At 33.1% G+C, this 21,066-nt stretch overlaps 1 protein-coding gene across 1 annotated transcript in view; it reads left to right on the top strand.

Annotated features, from left to right (window-relative positions):
• Positions 1–213: 213 nt before the first annotated feature.
• The window catches only part of LOC133181194 (uncharacterized), a 113,385-nt gene continuing 92,532 nt past the window's right edge, over positions 214–21,066 (top strand). Inside the window, exons 1-4 of the mRNA XM_061315732.1 lie at positions 214–304; positions 13,738–13,851; positions 16,826–17,046; positions 18,370–18,517. Coding sequence (XP_061171716.1) covers positions 214–304; positions 13,738–13,851; positions 16,826–17,046; positions 18,370–18,517 — 574 coding nt within the window. The remainder of the gene's footprint in view (positions 305–13,737; positions 13,852–16,825; positions 17,047–18,369; positions 18,518–21,066) is intronic.

The raw sequence follows: 21,066 nt of genomic DNA, 5'->3' as shown, positions 1-21,066 counted from the left end.
AAACTTATCACTACTACACGTGGTAAATATTAAAAAATTAAATCACCGCACTGAAATTCAATTCCTTTCAATTTAAAAAGTGATGAATGAAGAAAATTTAAAGAGACATTGAGCGATCAAACTTGAGGAGTCTAAGGTTGTGGAACCGGTCGGACGACTCGGGTATTAAAAGAGAAGAGTATATTGATGTGTATCACTGCATACTGAGCTACTATGACGGGACCTTCAGGTGTTCCGGGGAAGCTCTTATGCTGGGTTATAGGACTGCTTCTTGTGGGACCCCAGCTTTCTCAAAGTCAAAAAGGTAAGGAAAACTTATCATTAGAGATGTTGGGAATTTGATGAATTCCGTGGAAATATTTATTTGTATATTTTCCAGTGGAACAAGGAAATTGGGGGTATCCGTGTATGATCGATACCCATACCTATGCATAATAAGAGTACGCTCAGACCATCCAGAATGGATGTAATATATGTATATCTAAACTTTACGTAATTAAAAAAAAATTAAAATGTTATTTGGGTTATGCTTCATATAGATTGTGGGTATCCATTCAAACTAAAAAGTTCATTTCGCAACATCTTCATATCAATAAAAAGTTTTATTCTCTAAATATGATTTATTAAGACCATTGAAGATACCTGTATAGACATCTGTTGATAATCATTATGATTCCAGTAATTTTTGACAAATACGCGTACAGAAGAAATAGACCGATTTTTTGAAAACAAAGTTAGGTTTATATCTTGATCTTATAATGCAAGGATGATCAAATACTCGCGATTTTTTTTATAATAAAGAAAAAAAGATGCGTAGCAGAATTGAGAGGGGAAAAGTCGTCGAACTCAATAAGAAAGACCTTTTCTTTTTCACCGGTACACGGTACAATTGATGTTGGGAATTTCAGATAATTTGTAAGAGCTGCATGAACTGACCGTCTCGACGATTTCAATCACATTTAAAGCGCGTGTCCGCAGAGTGACATGATTTTCACTGGAGTCTACTTGTGTTACAAGCCTTATAAACTGAATGCTGCGCAATGGGGTTCTTAAATCAGTTTTACAAACAATCATTATACACCTTAAAAGCGCATTCAAGGCTTGAATACGCGTATATAAAAAATAACCGTCTGCAAAACAGAGGATCGTATTATCTATCCATGTATTAAGGGACGGATCCTCAGAATGATGAACAATGTAAGAGCAAAGACAAGGCTTTGGAAGCTATCTAATTTATTTAATCTCTCCTTTGATACACATTGTCTTACGATGACACAGAAAGTACAGCAACCTGACTTCATATTGTCATGTAAATATTATACCCTGAATTTAGTTATTTGGTTCACAGATAATAAAACAGGTCATCGAAGAAAAACTTAGAATTGATCAATATGCAAATTTTTATTTAAGAATATACCGGTGTTACCTTCCATGTTGTATTGAAAGTACGAATCTGTACATAACAACATTTACACCATATGTGATAAAGTCTGAAAGACACAACAAATAAAAAGCGCCCCTCCTCCCCAACTCCGAGTTTCAACACCAACCCTTACCCAAAAATATGAAGTTCCCTCTTTTCCACTTCTATTTGCATGTTCAAAATGAATCACTTGTTGTATACGATTTCAAATGAAAAGGGAAAACGAGATAAATATACCATACTGCGCTTAGGAATTTTTTTCCCAGTGTTAAAAATTCAGTGAGTTTTTGGTATGTTTTGTCCGCGGTTTCAAAAATCTTAGGCTTTCCAATGTAATTCGTTGATCTGCATAAAGATCAAGCAAGGCGGTGTCTAGGATGGTATAAAGTACAAGCAAGTGCATTTGTTCGCAACAAAATCCTGTGTTCAAAATCTAGAATAAGGATTTTCAAATATCGTGAAAAATTGGAATGCAAAGACACTCAGAAATCTGGACACCTATTAAGAACCCAGAACCCAACTTGTTTTCAGTTTATGAATTCTCAAAAATAAAATACTAGTGTTGAAATACCACTGCCACAAATACTTTTATGAAAAATTATATATTCTTTTGTCACAAACGGACAAACGATATGAAAAAGCAGCTGAAGACAAGCCATTAAACGTTTATTTTCTTTTATCTACATTGCATTTAATTCATGAGAAAATTTACAGCCCTTTAAACGATCATTTTGAATTATTTTAATTTTTTTTCACAGACGATCATATGCAAAGAAAATAATTTAGATATATTTATGATAAAAAGATAATGTAGTAATAAAATACCGTAATTGAACATCATAGAAAGTCTACAATTTCTTAATATTTTAGGGATCTTATGCTAGTTATGAAAGCCCTTTAAAAAGATATAGATTGACAGATAAGACTATTGCTAATGTAAGTCGATGTCAACAAGCATGCTTGTATTTTTTAAAACGTTTCATGACCAACAGTGCACATATTATAAAGTACAGAAAGTCCACTTAAAGATCAAAGATTATAGTGCAACTTGGGTATTATGAACTATTTTAAAGAGATCAAAGATCGAGTTCAAGGTCAGCAACCCTGGTATTTTGTAAAATGTACCAAACAAAATATAAAATCCCTACCTCTTACGGTTCCCAATAATGATGTTTGACAGATGGACAGACAGAATTAAGAACCTGGGCATATAATCCCTAAATGCTGCTCTACTTTGCAGATGACACAAATAGGGGTTGTGAATGCAAATTGGAAATTCACAGTGCTTTTTGCAAGATAAAATTTTAGATAATTTAATGGTCTTTGAAAATACCTCTCTTTCTCTTCTTGATTTTCATGGTTTGTAAAATTTTCGGGTTATCTTATAAATGAGCAGAGATAGAACGACTACCCATATTCTTAAATCTTGGGAATATTATCGTAGAAGAATTTACTTCTTCAATGTAAAAATTATACGCAATAATATAAGTGAGTACAAAAATACACCCAACTCTCAAAAACATGAAAACAGTTTGCAGATGGGCAAAGAAAACATTTACCTTGCAACGGATCCAAATTATAATTAGTATAGTGTATCTTTTTATAAAAGTAAATAGATTTAAATGTCGATGCAAACTGTGAATATACATATACATTAAAAATTTTACTTAATATTTTTTTTAAAGGGGGGGGGGGGTCACTTCCAAATCACTTGTAGAAAATCTAAAAATCCAGATTACTTCTAAATGAAAAAATATATTTATGTTTCTTTTTCCCCCGTATTTGGAAAAAGAGAAAAGTTCAGTAATATATATCGATTTTCAAAAAAGAATCTATGCAAAATTAATATTTTCAGCTGAATTATTCAACTACGGGTCGTTGTCCTTGGGTAAGGTACAAGCATATCAAGAGTTTTCGATTTTACGCCTTTGATAAATAATACGACATACCGTCGCTGTCAAAACACACAAACAAAAACCACCCAAACAAGTACCAAGGGATTAGCATGGAGAAAAAAGTGAAGGGAAAAAATCATATTTAAAAAGTACAAATCTCAGAAACCTCATTGATTGATCTATATGAAGTATACCATGTCATGGGTCAAAATGAAAGCATTAAGTAATTGATCGCTCGACAAATATGTCTATAAACCTAAGCAAATACTTCACCAGTGGCAGCCTATTCAGTCCGAAAATGACCACGCCAAGAACTAACATGGTACTCTACAAAAAAGAAAATCTAATTCCATTTGGATTAAATGAGTTATGTCAACATAACCGGTTTGCAGACCCTTGCGAGAATTGTAGTTTTATAAAGTTCTAAATGTAATTATTCATATTCATTACTAGGAGTATATCAACTGGGACCAGCCTGTCTTTTTTTGGTGCACATTTCTTAACTACAAGTGCTGCTTAGCGATGTCTAGTCAGATAAACAGTTAATTGATTTATTTATACCAAAGTCAAAATAGGGGTAAATTAAATGCCTGGTACACGAGCGAGGTGTAACACATAGCTTAAATATTAAAGGATAAAAAAGTCGAATTGCATAATGGCTGCAAGCTTCTTTTAAACAAAATTCTTTTTGTAATGTTTGATGATTAAAACAAAAGAAACCTGAAATGATTATTCATTTTTTGTGACTGATTCGGATATGTTTCTGAATAATGAAGGAATGAATGGCATAAAGCAAAATCAGTTTTACTGAGCTGTGTATTTTACCATAAATTGATGTATTCACCTTGTATTTCTCATCCACAGTATACAGTTTATAGCTGAAAGCATATATTTAATTTCAGATTTCAGAAAGGCAAAGTCAGGAATTTTATCCTAAAAACTGGCATTTATAAATAGCACGTTTAAGTTTTAGCGATTTTAGGAGTAATTTTATTTCTTTTCTAGAACAATATTTGTGAATTATTAGCGACACTTATTTTTAGCCTTGCCAAGACCATAATGCCAAAAGTATAGATGGTCGCTGAACTCGAGATAAATCGTCAAACGTTGCTGTATATAAATGTATATTAAAATATTTCTGAAGTTTTTTTTTTTTTTTTTTTTTTACCAAAAAAAGCTAAATATAACTTTACATCATGGCAATCTGCATCCTCTTAAGCATATGCTCTGATGTTAAATCTAACTGTGTATCAACACCCAATGATAGTCAATTAATGATATACTAAACGGTTATGTCCTATTTATAAGAATAAAAAGACATTTTATCACGACTAGATGGATTGGACTGAGAGCAAAAAGGCGTAAATGGAGACTGCTGACTGACTTTGTAATTTAAATAAGTTAAACTACAGATATTGTTGACTTCAGTTTGCCAGACTTTGAGAAATGTCTCCTTGAGCCTTTGTTCCCGTTTTGCACACATTTGAATTTCAGGATCTGGTTGCACGAACATTCGTTAAACTTACTTGCACAAAGCTTACTGACAGTTGAAGCTTGATTATTCCCTCGCAACGAAGTTGAAGGGATACAGTAACGCGCTTGTGAATGAGTGGATGAGTGCATCATGCGGAACGGAAGTAATAATTTACACCGGGATCCTAGAAGTCCTCTTTTGCGAAGGGATGTTCCGCTCTGCGGTGCCTTGTTAATTTTTATAATTTAATAACAGATTTTAACTTTTAAACATATAGAATCTCAGTTTAAAGATACTCTATAAGATTCTAAATGTGTATAGTATCTGTATTTGTGTTTATTCCTTATGCTTGAATCGTTATTGTGAGATCTAGCAATCTTGTTGTAAAAATCACAAAAATATAATCTAAGGGTTTCCTGAGGTATTGATATTAGGAAATAGAAATATTATCAGCACTGTATTATATTCAAGCTTCTATAGTTTGATGATCAACTATTTTAAACTCTAACCCTCTTTTTTTCATTGAATGTTTGTAGTTTTGAACACACCCGACTTTCTAGCCGTCTATGTATGTAATATGTACATCGGCGACAATAAATCTACCATCAGGTCAGGTACAGTGGCTGGAAGAATGGATCTTATAACAAGATCAGTATAGATTCATCAGATAGATCTAGAATCTATGCGACGCAGTTGCAAATGTTTGCAGCACATATGTGCCGGTAACAAAGGTACAATTTATCGACCATTGAAGGGGTACGGGTTCCTCTCGAAACATATTGTCATCGATGTCAATATGCACAACTAGTATATGTGCAATAAGGGTAGGTATACAAGTACGAGGGGTTATCAAAAAGTTCGTGGACTGACGCGATAAAATTAATAATATGTAGTCTCTGCTTACAAAATTTATGCGGAACATAAAACAACAAAAGTTTAAGAAATGTTGAAAATTTTAGCTTGATACGTTGAAAATTTGCCAAATTATTCTGAAATTAAAAAGACTTTATGTGATCACCCGGCGCTGTCGCCGTTTAGTGTCATGACGTCCGCTTAACGTCATTGTTTCTTAATGTCCGCTCTCTCTACCTCATACACTTATCTTGATGAGATTACCTGGAGTTAAGTAAGGACTTAAACCCGTCTTATTTATATGAATTTAAAATGTCATGAGCAGCTTTTTTCAATGCATATAATATTGTAAATGGATCTTTATATGGGAAAAGATCCTCACTTGATTATGCCAGAATACTTAGCTTGTTGGAGTTCAATTTCTACCACACATGATCAACGTCACTTTTCGACGTGACTGACTTTTGACACCCTGACTACAAATCGACACTAACTGTGCATATTTCATCTCTCTGAATCTTTTTGGGCATTAAAAAACAAGTACTCTGGATGCATTTTATTTTTCTGTAGCCAGTTTAACATTCCTTAGGTCAATACCAGTTTTTCCAGGAGCGAAACTCTATAGAGTGTTTGAAAAAGAAACCCCTCCCCCCTTTTGACGTTATTTTCAAGCCCATAATTGTTTGGACACTCCATATAAAATTTACGATAAAATTTCATAGAAATTACAGAATGGGGTAAAAATTGCAAATTTTACTGAACAAATGTGTCGTACCACATGCCTGAATTAACGAGATTTTTTGATGACAAATACTCATATCTAAAGAGTTTTTCTCAGTTACAATCAGGTAGAAAAAAGCGTCATATTAGAGGTTGCGCCGCCTGGACATACCTTTGCTTACAAAAACACTAACACTTTATTAAAAAATAAAAATTATGATTTATGGTTTATTCTATAGATAGAGAAGATGATGCTAACTTAATGTGTAAAAATTCATTGATGTACCTAAAGCGGTTTTAATTTTATCACGCTAGTCCACGAACTTTTTGATAACCCCTCGTATATTGCCGTGACGACAATATGCACAGGGCGACAAAATGTACCATCACAAAGAGCAGAAATATGCAGAATTGCTACAATACCGGTTATATTGATAGATTAAAAAAAAATTAGTATATGCATCTTCGCTAGTCAATGGTTTTCGGTCCGCTCCTGCTGCTGCAGAGCGGACCGAAAACCCTTGGGTAGCTGAGTTGATCCAAAACTAATGTCTCAACTGCATTAAAAATCTTTATTAAATATTAATGTTATCAACAAAATTATACATACTAATACCTCTATCTATTTTCACTTTTGCCTTAATATTTCATTCAGTAATATTTAATACCTTTTGAAATACCAAGATAAACACAAAATTATATCTTCTGTCCTTCCTGGTATACTTTTATTTTGACAAATAGAATATACAACATGATAGTCATGTTGTATATTTTATTTGTCAAAATAAAAGTATATCAGGAATGACACTTCTCTATTGATCCCCGCACGGCAAAATGTTACCGAAATGTTATTATCGTCGTTATGACGTTACTTTTCGGCACTCACCTTTCACAATCTTCTATCTGATAATCTTTACTAATATTTTGCTATAAAGCGTCTTGTTTTGAGTTGTAGTTTTGAAATTATTTGAATTTTGTCTAATTGTTATTCTATAGTTACTCCGTTTGCGTAGATCTTAGGTATAGTTAGATTCAAGAGTAAGTGACGAAGTATGTCTACATTTACGCACGGCAAAATGGATATGCAAATGCACTATGGAAAGTTAAAATATTTTTGTAATGGCTCAAAACTAGACCCTCCAGTACAAGTTGGAAGGTACATGAAATAAAACTCACATATATATGTGAGAGATTTAAAATTTTATGGACGACTGAAAATGAGTACCGAAAAGTAACGTCATAACGAAGTCGGTAACATTCTTGCACCGCGGCGATAGACGAGACCTAACGTTGTATTTATTTTAAAAAGTATTGCATATATCTGAAAGAAATTTTAAGGCAAAAGTAAAAAAAAAAGGCAGAGATTTAAATAGATAATATTTGTAGGCAAAAGTAAAAAAAAAGACAGAGATATAAATCTATAAATATATAATTTTTTGTTGATTACTTTTTTATACAATTGTAACATTACTTTTGGACTAACCCTAGTAATATTTAGCACTATCTTTTTCATGCCAAATAATAATGAAAATGTCCTTGATCTACAATATCGTCGTGACTTGCTAAACTGTGATTGACAGAAATGCTAACCTTAAACCCTAAACCACCTACTTGTCAACAATTCAATAATCTGGTCTGAATACAATGTACTCTTTCTTATTTGTTAAAACAGACATTCAGTTTTGATAGACTGGATAATCTTTTTGACGAATGCATAACCGGCGAGGGAGCTATTGAATTGGGCGTGCATTTAATATGCATTCCACCAATGTCTTTTACGTCATCTCTATCGCGTCCTTTGAGACTGGTTAAAAAAAAATCTCTAAACGCCCACGTAGACTAAAACTGAATATGGGAAAAAATTCAAACAATATGAAATCTTTAACTCTGCTCTATTTTGGAGATAGTTATCTTAAAATTAAGGTTGTATTGTGACTCTTCGGGTTCATTTTAAACGTCTTAAACTTGTACAGGACTGAGTGGCTCTACTACGGGATACTATATGTAAAAATCAGAACACCCCACCCCATCTTCTTTACCGAAAAGCGCACACATGTGCCTCCATTTAAAAGTTTTTTTTAATCTCTTCCAGAAATTTGATTGTTCATCAAGCGTACTACTTTTATATAACAAAATGTGTAAAATATACATAGATTTGTTTTGCGATTTTTTCTAACGAAGAATTTACCTTCCTCTCCCTCTCTCTCTTTCACACACACACACCCTCCCTCACACAAACACACACACACACACCGATTTACAAAGTATAGGAGTAATCAAGTCGGGACCAATTGAATTTTTTACATATTTTTACTCAACATTTGTATTTAGATTTTCTGAAATATGTGCCCAAGTGATATATCTTTGTAATCTGTTCATCTAAATGTTTCATTTGTCCAAAGAAAAAAAAACTAGTTCGCACAAAGAACAGATTTATTAGAACAAATCGTCCGAATAATATATAATCTTCGAGCAAATTACAACCAGAACACACAATTCTCTGGAAAAAATATATATAATTCATAATACATATATTTAAATATATTCGTTCAAAGGCATTTTTTTATCTGAGGTTTCAATAGTACCGTATTATAAAATGAAGTTATTGTCTCCCTGAATTTTAATAATACCGGTATGATATTAGACTTCTGACGGTTGTCCGATCATGACGTGAACTGTTAAGGTCAGACGACACGTTCCTCAATACTATATAATTTTTCCTAAGAATTTGTCATTTAAGTATTGCCACTTTAACAAGTTTCCTCTTAAAAAATTGAGGTACCTTACCAGGCATTTGTGCAAGATACCAGAGGATGGTATTTCGTATATAATCCATTTGGTAATATTTTGAATTGCCAATATTACAATTTTTGGTTTACTTATTTTGAAAGACATTTTGAAAACAATTTAGAAATCACAAGAGAATGACAATTATGAATATAATTTTTGATGTTTTACGAAGAGATACAAAACAGATATTTTAGGATTGAGTCGTCATACTTTAAGCTATTTAGTATCAGAGTTACTAAAGCTGTTTAGTATCAGAATACTAAATAGGTATATACTGTAAGATAAATGTACTTCATTTAGTGTACGATATTTGGCAGGAATTAAATTTCGAAACAAGTCAGCGTAGATTTGATTTAGCCCTTCCTGAATGTGCTTTGTATATACACTGTAAGACAATAAGCGATGTACTTGATTTAGCGGAAACTGCTTTCCGCGAAAGGCGCTAAATAGAATACACCGCCAAATGTAATGCGTTTAAAATTTGTGTCCCTGTATTACTGTGATCATCAAAAGTGGTTTCAGTTTAATGAAAGCTACATAAAATATATGCATAAAATTTTTCTTTAAAAAAGTACATTAAGCACATGAGCCAAATAAATAAAACCTAAAAACATTATTCCATTAAAATGACGTATACCGGCGGTTTTTAACTAATATATATAGATAAATCTGCGCATAAGTCGCATTTTAAAGTAAATCGGTAATAATCCTCAGCTTTCAGACCGCAAATAAAATTGCCTATAAAATGTTTTGATATTTTTGTCCCATTGTGTCGAGGGCGTGAGAACTAATCTGCTTCAATGAATCGAGAAATGCTAACCACGAAATTTCATTATGGCTAAGACATCTTCACGGGTATTACTGTACATCTTTTAACGGTTACGCTGCAAAATGGGGTAATGAGTAAATTAAGTTTATTACTGGGCGTGAATATCCAAATGCATGTACACCTTAAAATTAGGGTAATGTTTAGATCGGGTACTTTTAGAATATAAATTATTTCATCCATTTATTTAAATAGTCATTTCATACCAGGATTTCATGACAAGTTTTATAGATTAGAATGAGTGCATATGATCTAGGCTCTTAGAAATCAAATGTAAGCGAAATTTGTATATAAACACACACACACATATATATACATAAATATTTAAAACTATTGTTGTGGAATTTGTATTGTTTCTGGAAATAGTTTTCATTTTTTCTATCATTACCGGTTAGAGAGAGAGATTGAGAGAGAAAAACAATCGGTTAATTAACTCTGTTAAATGTTTCAAATTTTAGTGCAAGTTCTTAAAATCATTCTGAAAACTGGAATATAGAATATCAGTAACTCATTTTATAAAGGTTCATTTGTGAAAGTGCATAATTATTTGTGAAGTACATTTTTTTCCTATCACTTTTGAATGTATATTGAATGAATGTCTTGAATACAGAGTACAAGTTTACCAGTCACAAACTCTGTGTGTAAAGAGTCACACAAACTCTGTGTGCACAGGCATCGTTTCTTGGTATCCTCTGTATTCAAGCCACAATGGTATGCTGATATTATTATTATTATTATACCCCGCTTGAAAAGCAGGGGGTATATGATGATGGGGTGTCCGTCCGTCTGTCCGTTACGCTTTGGGGTACCCATCTCTTATCCGCAACTCCTCTTATACCACTGAATGAAATTTTATGAAACTCTCACAGAATCTTTGTTACATAGTGCCATTGTGCATCTCCAAGTTTTTACTCTTTGATCGGACACATATTTCGGGTTTCCCATAGTAAAACATGGACACTGCCATTCCTTTTATAATATTGAGGGGTACCCATCTCTTATCCAGAACTCCTCCTACACCACCGAATAAAATTTAATAATACTTTCACAGATTCTTTATTACATAGTGCCATTGTGCACCTCCTATTTTACTTTTTGATCTGACACTTATTTCGGGTCCCCCATAGCAAACCATGGACTTTGCCATTATAATCATATGGGAGGCGGGGGGGGGGGGTATCATTTTGTGAGCTCAGTGCTCACAGTACCTCTAGTTTTTTTTTTTTCATATCTTCATGAGCTGTTAACCTCTTCATTATTTTTGATTCAGTTTCAGACAATTGTGGGAATTCTAAATATTTTACATTTACACAAATATCATAAATATGGTATTGTACATCTTCCGTCATCCTCACAACGTCAGGAGTCCTGTGTCAACTCGTTGTCGTGGGACCCCTGACAAATTTCATTCGATATCTTACGGGCTGACAGCAGCGACGTCTTTTTGAAAAATTACAAATCTTGATAATGATTGTTTTCTCATCTCTCTCAACCAATCACATTAAGCCTTTTGGTGATAAACAATGCGTAAAAGGTGCTTTTAAGGTGTAAACTGATTCCCCCCTGTTTACATTATCTGTCTACTTCAATTTTATTTTGGTGCTTCTCAGTGAGAGAAGCAAGTCCGGAAAAAAAGAATTAAATTTTTCAGGGGTCCCACGGGAGTTGACACAGGACCACTGACGTCGTTGTGAGGATGATCTTTCCATATATAACTCTATTGTAGAAATGATTCATTCTATAATATGCTTAAATTTGATCATACTGATATCACTGTAAATGCCTCCTGAAGGCCATTGCTTGGTGAATAAACAATATATATATATATATATATATATATATATATATATATATATATATATATATATATATATATATATATATATATATATATATATATATATATATATATATATATATATATATATATATATATATATATATATATATATGTTTCGTATCGTCGATATCTCCCAAATTATTGTATTTGTATACAAAAACGTACATGTGTTTATAAAGAGAGGAGTAAAGTCTGTTGCACTTTAAAATTTTATGAAATCAAATTCAGTGTGAAGGTAACAGGTTATACGAGTGGTATCAAGTAGGTGGGCAAATAAGTTACTGGAAACCGAGGCAAACAGCAATTAGCCCAAATAAGGACATGACCTATATCTATTTATTATGTATAGTGCAGGATCATATGAACATGAAAAGTGCGAGGAATTTGAAAGTCAGTGACACAAGTTCTTGATTTGGAGAAAAAGTATTCAGAAAAAAAGTAGGAAGATTTGGCGGAGGATTAATTATTTTTAATGGTCATTTTAGCTATCATTATCAATGGCCTTTTAAATGGACCACACCCATCAATATGATGGAAAAACAATTTGAAAATGCGTGACATACAAAGGATATATTCTTCATTTAATGCTTGAATGTTAAATGCGCTAATGGCAACATTTTGAAAACAAACACAAACAGTCTTGTTGCTATACCTATGATTAAATTTAGAAGAAAAAAGTCCTTTTTTAACCATCTTCTCAGTAATGATGAGCGTTCAATTGAATTGAGAAATTGGGAAAAACCGGTTTAAAATGGCTTTAAATTGGCCCCTTTCAGTTTTGAAAATAGGATCAGAAAAAAATTAAAAAGCCTGGCGAAGACGCTGATCATATTTGTCCTTTCTGACGGGAAAATATTCTATAGCAATAACTACATGTATGTTGGTTGTGTAATGTTTTCTTTTTACAAGAGACAGGATTTAACTTATGAAATCTAGAATGGGAAACCTTGTGTTCTGTAAAGTTATATACCACCATGCTATAAACTGTTTGTAAAATCACAAATTTATCCCCCCTTTATTATGAATACTATGTTAAATATAAAAGAAGCCCACTGTTTCAACTGTAGTTATTTATAATCACATGATAACCTTAATGTATGCATTATACATATATTTACTCGCTATGAGGACAATGGCAAGTTTTTTGTCCCCCTAGACTGCAGCTATTCCCCGAGGCGCAGATAATAGCACATCAGTAGAGCTACAGTCTCATCGGAGGCTTGTGTTTTTCAGGCCCGTAGCAACGGTTTCAAAAGTGGGGGGGGGGGGGCAACTTCCCCAAAAATCTGACAAGCAAAAAAAAAAAAAAAAAGAAAAAAAAAAAAGAAAAGAAAAGAAAAAAGAAACCTGATTAACTGTCAAAATCCTGGAATCTGTCAGTGCTCGACCTTAGAGCAACAAAATAAAGGGGGGGGGGGGGGCAACCAACATCTAAAGAAAAATTTACTATAGCAAAATACTATAATCAGAAAAAGGGTGTACCTCCTGCCCCCCCCCCCCCCCGCGTTCTACGATCCTGATTTTAAATTACCATTATTATAACAGCAACACCGGAAAGAAAATAGCTTTGGGATTTTTATTCCAATGGCCAATAATGCTTTGTAAAATTCTTCGATTTAACGAGGACAGCCATTAGCGCCCACAGATGGCAATGCCAGTACTAAACGCCTCACAACAAACATAGAATATCGGCATATTTTCAACACTCGTCGATTATTTGGGGAGGTGGAGGGTCCGAACAATAATTCTGTTAATTAATATAGACTATTTCATTGAAATACGATGTAGTACATCATTATATGTATTAAATTCCATCGAGTGGTACAATCGTTGTATAAGTTACGATAATTGAATGGCTTAATTTTTATAACAATTATAAAAAGTTACCTACCGGTACATAAATTTATATTTTTTCAGCATGTGATCAGGCACTTGGTCTGGAATCAGGGGATGTAAAGAGGGAGCAGCTGAAATCCTCCCCAACAAGGGCGGATCTAGATATAGAATATGGGCGTTATAACTGTTGTTCAGGTACGTTTTTAGCAATAAAATACATGTAGATTATGAAAAAAATGCACTGGTTTAGATAACAATTTCACGCGTTGCAATTTTTTACGTAAATATTTGTACATTGATACATAAAAGATAGTGATGCCAAGTTAATCCATGCTATTCATGCTATAAATATGTTTTCAATAGATTATAGAAATTTAATTTGAATAAGCAGTCCCATACAGTGATGTAAAAATTTGCCTATCTATTTCACAGTTAAATGATGCTCGCTTTCAGCCGCCTTATCTATATATATATTAGGGTCTTGTTAATGATATATTATGGTAATTTATTTTGTGTCGTTAAATTCATGTAATTTGTGCGTAGGCCCAGGTCGTGAAACATGTATCATATCTGATTTAGTTATTAAATATAATATATAATCCGATGCTAAGAGGTTAAATGGATTTAATTCTGAGAAACTGACATCGTCAAAAATTCATGACCGGTCGGGTTTACAGTAGCAGGGGCAAAACAAAAAAAAAGTGCTGACGATCAACCATAAGAATTGAAGAAACATCACATGTATGAAAGGATGTATTCTGCTAAGATAAATTGATTTAAGGAAGTTGTAAACACTAGTGAAAAATGTTTTTGGAATTCTATTAAATTGTATCAAACTGAGTTTATCTAGTCCATTTTCAACATTGGGTATCTGCCATATTTCTTCAGGAAAAATGTTCAAAGACATTGACGCCCTGGAGAACAATAATCACTATGTGTACTTACATTGGGAAAATACATGCAAATATTTAGTGTTATATAATGTTAAAATGTATACTTTCTTCAATTTTAAATTCTGACATTTACTGTAGATTTTCATTAGATTATTCCACTCAACATCAAAGGACAGATCACTCTAACCAAATAGAACTCTTCAGTGAACAGGGTTCAGAGCCTCCTTAAAACTTGTTGAAATTGATGTTTTCATTAAAGTGTTGAAAATATAGCGGGAAACTAGACTTCTTTGGATTTTTCATAGATTTGTCTCTAAAAGCTTATGATCTAGAATTTAACTTTTATTCATATTACACTGCAGAGAATCAAAATGTAAATAGAAAATAGGGGTTAGTGTGCAAAAAATATGCTTATTTTGATGGATAAAATAAGAGAAGTACGGATAAAGAATATAAGACTGACATTTTAGCAGAATGGATCCTTAAATTCAAAATATGAATTATTCCAAGTAATTTTGAAAGCATATAATTTTTAATTTGTAATAAATATGGCCTTCTGTACTTTCAGACTAGTTTTATTAGCAGGTAAGATGTGCAAAAACTGATCAGTTCACCATATCGAATTGAAAAGTCACGTAAGACTTCTCATCAAAGTTTGTTGTCTGTAACTTTTTACTTTTTCGATTTCTCTCCAGAATTCCAATTCTTGGAAAAGGGGAATAAAATAAAAGGCCTTTAAAGGGAAAATAATTAGTAAAATAGAAAAAAAAACTTGATGGAGTGATTTTAAAATCTCTAAATGAACCACTGCGTAGGTCAAAAAATGAGAAAATCCACGCAGAAGCTTTTTTTTATGTAGGAAGATACATGTTTGTTCGAATCTTCCGTCCCCGGAGCTTGGATGAGGTCACACTGTGGGGATTACAGATTTACATGGAGATATATATATATAGAGAGAGAGAAATTCTTTAAGATTTTTTTTTCAGGTTAATTGAAATAAATTTGATTGATTGATTGTGTGTGTTTAACGTCCCGTTTGAGATTTTTATCTCATATAGAGACATCGCCTGCTTTAGGTGAAGTGACACAAATAATGACCTATACTTGGTGCTTAATTCCTGATCCATTTTTGACAATATAAATTCATTATTTATCTGTTTTAAGTAATGGTTCTAAAATTTCTTTATCTTGATTTTAAAAAAATGACTTCAAGAATACCCTGAATTCATCAAAAATCAAAATGGTACCCATTTTTATGAGAAAAAAAATATGGCTCAGGGGACGGATAGCCCTCCCTGACCGCCCCCCCCCCCCCCCTTTGCAGAAACCTGGTGACGGCCCTCTTTTAAACGTTTGACGCCGGTAACGAGATTCGAACGGAGACCTCCCGAACACGAAGTGAGCGGTATTCTAAGTGATGTTACAATCCTCATCATAGTACACAAACCATGGCCTTGGCACTGTATATTACTAAGTGTAGAGAAATTCCACATAAAAATACATGGGATTTTTTTTTTTACTTTAGAAATCTTTTCAAGGAAAGTAGAGCCACAATTAAAAATGGTAATTAGTAATTATCCTCAAGAAGTGAAGATTCAAATTTCCTTTTGCAGGGCTATAGAAAAAGAGTTACATATAATAACAAACGGAATTAATTATCAAAAATTAATCTCATTTTTTTGAAAACTGCAAGGCCATAGTAATACTAAATTACAAGCATCAATTTGAAGTGTCCGTTAATTCCAGTTATGACCCCTGTGGCTAGGATGGGTAACAACTGGGGATCAACATGTTACATAGGAAGATATTCAAATACATTCTCATGAGACACAGCAGGGCCCTAAGTACTCATATGAATATAAATTGAGATTGTTCCAATTTGGCCATAACAGTAACTCAGTTTTTTCCCATAGAGAAGAAATAGGAATGAATAATTGAAACATTCTTTTCAAAAACAACAGGGCAACAAACAATCAGTTAGAATGCAAGCATTCACATGTATGGTGTAGATTCAAACGCTCCACTGGTTAAGACACACTATAGGTTAACAATTTGGTTTAAATTTGACAAATATTTAAATTTCTGCAAGACCATCGGGGTATTTTTTTTTTAAATATGACACACAAAGACTCAGTATACTTTTGAAGGTTATGTAAAATTTTGTATGATACGAGTTGGAGATGTTCATTTCCGAAGTTTTAGTGCTTCCTAAGCGAAATTATTTATGCAAATCACAAGATGTATCTTGAAAAATTCTCTTGTGTAAATTTTATCAGAGAAATCATTTGCTGCTTGGTGTCCCTCAAATGTGACAGCGGAGAATTGGTACGAGGTATCCTTCAGTGGACCTCATAATGTCACCGGTATCAGAGTGCAAGTGCCTGTCAACAATGTCTCAACACACGACCCCTACCTCACAGAATTCTACGTCTTCCTTGAATACGCCTCCGCAAAGCTGGGGAGCCTGGAGATGCTTCAGCTATCTGGAAATATTTCTGTAAGATTTCTTTTTCTCTCAAATGCACACTTTCAAGAAAATCTTGCCTTTCATATTTATACAAAGCTAATGTGTGCACTTGTATTCTTGTATTAAACGTCTTGGAGCAGTAGTTTATTCAATTCAATTCACTTTATTGACAATTACCATGTCGGCATACAGTCATGACATAAAACGAATTAACAAGAATAATACATACATATACAAAGTGACAAATGTGAGTTGAACAAAATAATGTAGAGTATATTCACATATTTCTAAGTATTCATTGCTGACTTTCTTTTCTGGTGTCAAAGCACTTTTTCAAAAAACAACATATCCTTCTAGCAGTTGTAATATTTGTAGGATTGACAATTTTTCTAATGGGATTATCACTAGTATATGTGTTTACATTAAATATATCAGTATAATTGCATCTAAATTGGTCATACTTTGAACAGTATAGAACAAAATGTTTTTCATCTTCAATAAATAATTTACATGAATAGCATAAACGTTTTTCTCTAGGAATAGGGGGTTTACAGTATCTGCCCCTTTCAATATACAATGGATGGGCACTGATCCTTAATTTTGTTAATACAGATCTAAAACTTTTCTTTAAAGGCAGCTTTAAATAACTTTGCAATTTGTATTCATTTTGAACTACAATTTTACTATAAAAAGTTTATATATATATATATATATATATATATATATATATATATATATATATATATATATATATATATATATATATATATATATATATATATATATATATATATATATGCAGTATATTTTACACATTTTGAAAAAATAAATATCTTCTAGTTTAAATTTACATACTTTAGGTACAGTTATCAGCAAGAAAAATTAAAGAGAAATTTTTTGTTGTTGTTGTAATTCACCGTTGATCGAAGCAATAAAAGCTGTAATTTTCGTTTTGGAAACTTTTGCTCTAAAATTGTAATTTACTATTTCAATGAAACAAAATAGGTTTAAGTTACGTGCAACGTTATCATTATATAACACATTTTACAACAAAAGAAAATTCTCAAAAATACAGTTCATATTACTTTGAAAAATAGATGTATACGTATATAAAAGCGGATTTTAATAAAAGAATAATGAGTGTGTATAATTGTGTCAGTTTGATTTATTGTATAACACTTTACGTTTCTTATACACGCTTCGATTAATCAAAAGAGTGGAAACATTATATCCTTTTACTTATTGATTGTTAATTAGTTCAATATGGAACAAAATGACAACAGTAGCTAAAGAATAAAACTTCTTTAAAAATGTGTCACTTTGAAATATACTTCAAACAAAAATTATTTGTAGGTTTTTGAGACAAGCAAAACAGACAACGAAACAGAATTTAGTTGGCCGGGAGAACTGGTGCGAAGGGTTAGAATTATGGTCAAAAACTACACAACAGAGCCCTGCTTCAGATTTGAGGTCATCGGATGTCCAATCGATGCTATTTCAGGTATAATTTCTTGTGTAGTATCCAGACCCGTAGAAAGCAATATCAGTTGGATGGGGGGTAACATAAATTCTTTATTGACAAGCTTAAAAAAAGTCTCAAACGTTTCTGATGAAGAGGTATAACTGTAAATTAGCTTTGTTTCTATTTCATAGTACATGTATCTACTGCGGGCAAAATAATAATAGTGGGATAGGGAATGCCTCCACCCCTCACCCCCTTTCCAGGACCCTGTGTTTATTCTTAATTTATTTTGACCAATAACTTAAAGAGAAATCTCAAGTCCCTGTGGAAAAAATGTGGTCAATCAATATCTCTCAGAATTCATACTTGATGTGAAGTCACGTGCCTTGAACTCGGATTTATATTCGTACGAGTTTAGATTTTATTCATTCCAATGTATATTCCGGATGTTGCAGACGGCGGGTTTCATGTCACTTTTCGAAAAATATTATGTAAAAAAGGCGATTTTCATTGATATAATCTGGATTTGACAAACATAATTTTATTCGGTTCTATAAGATAATATATAAATCGAGATACATCCATACACATAATATGTTGACGGTGCGACCGTTGGGGCGAGCGCAGTGTTCACTTCATTATTATGATCCGCCTCTTCAAACCGCACGAGACATTTGGAACGTCTAGACTGTGACGTCACATGACGTCGTATGTTAGCTGCATTTCCATAAACAAAGTTTAAAAAGTGCAAATATTTTAACAAAGAACGTTTAATCTACTATCTGCATGCAATATCCATTAACTTAAGGTGAGTTTATTTTGTGTGAATTTTTAGTTGTTGTCACCGCGTGAACGAAGTTAGCAGCGAGAACAAGAAGCGATGCATTGTGGGTCAGAATTACTGCGGAAAAAAATTCTATTGAATGAATGTGCAGTAGTCCGAATTTTCTCTTCGCCCAGGCGTTGTCGTTAGAGCTCGCAGTGACGAGCGGCGCTTCGCGCCGCTCGCTATAAGTGCCGCTCCGTATATTCTGTCTGGGTGGCTTGGTGGAGTAACTTGGTGGAAATTCTGAGATTAATTTTTGGACTTGGTGAGGATAATAAGGCTTTACAATTAAATGAAGTTATACATAGATCCCTGTTTTCCCGACACTGGCTTTGTACGACCAAGAGCCAGAGAGGTCCGATTTTAACATATATTGTAATCAGCTGGTAATGTGCAATTTTGTAATGGAAAAAAAAGTTGTTTACATTTAGCAATTTATACTATGGAGGGAAATGGTCGATGTCAAGATTGGATCATCTTCGCTAGCCAAGGGTTTCTGATACGATACTCTCCTCATAAGCCCTTGGCATGCGGTGTTAAAAAAAGTTGGGATTTTTTTCTCAAGCTGTGATTGGAGTTGATCGACATCATTCGACCAATCAGCAATTGTTTTTTGTAAATGACGATATTTGCGTTCGGGATATATCTTGACTCTTTAATATCGGGAATGAAAAACGCAAGTAAACAACGATCCGTAAGATAACATGCCATTCTATGAATAGCTATATGGTGTAATCCAATATCTTAAGCTACGTGCAAAATATGTGATTAAGAATCTATACTGAAGATGTAAATTTGTATTTTAACATGTTTAATAACAAATTAACATAACTCAATACCTTCTTGTAAATTATTCTTTAAAAAACATTATATTTTTAAATACGCTTTTTATTTCTGTCGATGACGCAATCTGTGCGTACCTGGTAAGAAGCGTGATCACGTGACGAAAACAATCCCGTCTTTTGTCAGCACCGTATGCCAAGGGTTTAAGAGGAGAGTAGCGTATCAGAAACCCTTGGCTAGCGAAGATGAGATTGGATATGTTGGAATTTGCATTAAAAGAGCCACCTCTAAAAATTTTTAAATGTTGATGATTTTAATTTGTTTTTAGCTTTAGTTGTGTATATAGGTCATAAAACTCATAGACTTTTAGTTATGCTTGACTAGTTGCAGAACTGTAGTTCTCCGAAAAACAAATTTTTAAATATTGACAGATGGGAGAGCTACAGTGCCATCCATAGAAAAAAAACCCTGAACATTTATTGTGCACAAAAAGTTGCACTTAGTGCTGTAAGTTAGATTTGTTTCTCCAAATTCTTCCCTCAACTGTTTCAAAAAAGTCCTTAGGCCTAGACCTCTATCATCTATGCTCGTAGTTGACATCTGCACGAAGCGCTTTGGACTGAGCTGTCTTGCCACCAAAAATGGCAGTAAAAATACATGTAGGTGAAATTTTTGATGGTCTCAATTTCAGGCCCAGGAGGGCTATTAAAAAACGGTTATGGAGAATGTTTTGTGTTGGAAATAGTTTAAGAATACTGTATGTGTACATGAATTGGCGTATTCAAAATTTAGCACAGTCACTGGGTATGGAGTTGTTGGCGAAATCATGAATCATGTCTGTGCCATATATTGTATTTATGAATGATTTCTTAGCGGTATTCATGAATTAGCGGATCATTGTCTGCACCAAAGCCGCTAAAATGTGAAGCCCGCTTTTTTAAGTACACATACAGTATGTTAGGAACACATGGTTAGTAAT

This window comes from Saccostrea echinata, unplaced genomic scaffold, assembly GCF_033153115.1.
Source record: "Saccostrea echinata isolate AGI-Se365-2 ecotype Australia unplaced genomic scaffold, CSIRO_AGI_Sech_v1 ptg000008l, whole genome shotgun sequence".
Taxonomy (NCBI): Eukaryota; Metazoa; Mollusca; class Bivalvia; order Ostreida; family Ostreidae; genus Saccostrea; species Saccostrea echinata.
The sequence above is the reverse complement of the archived record's forward strand: the minus strand, read 5'-3'. Positions and strand labels throughout refer to the sequence as shown.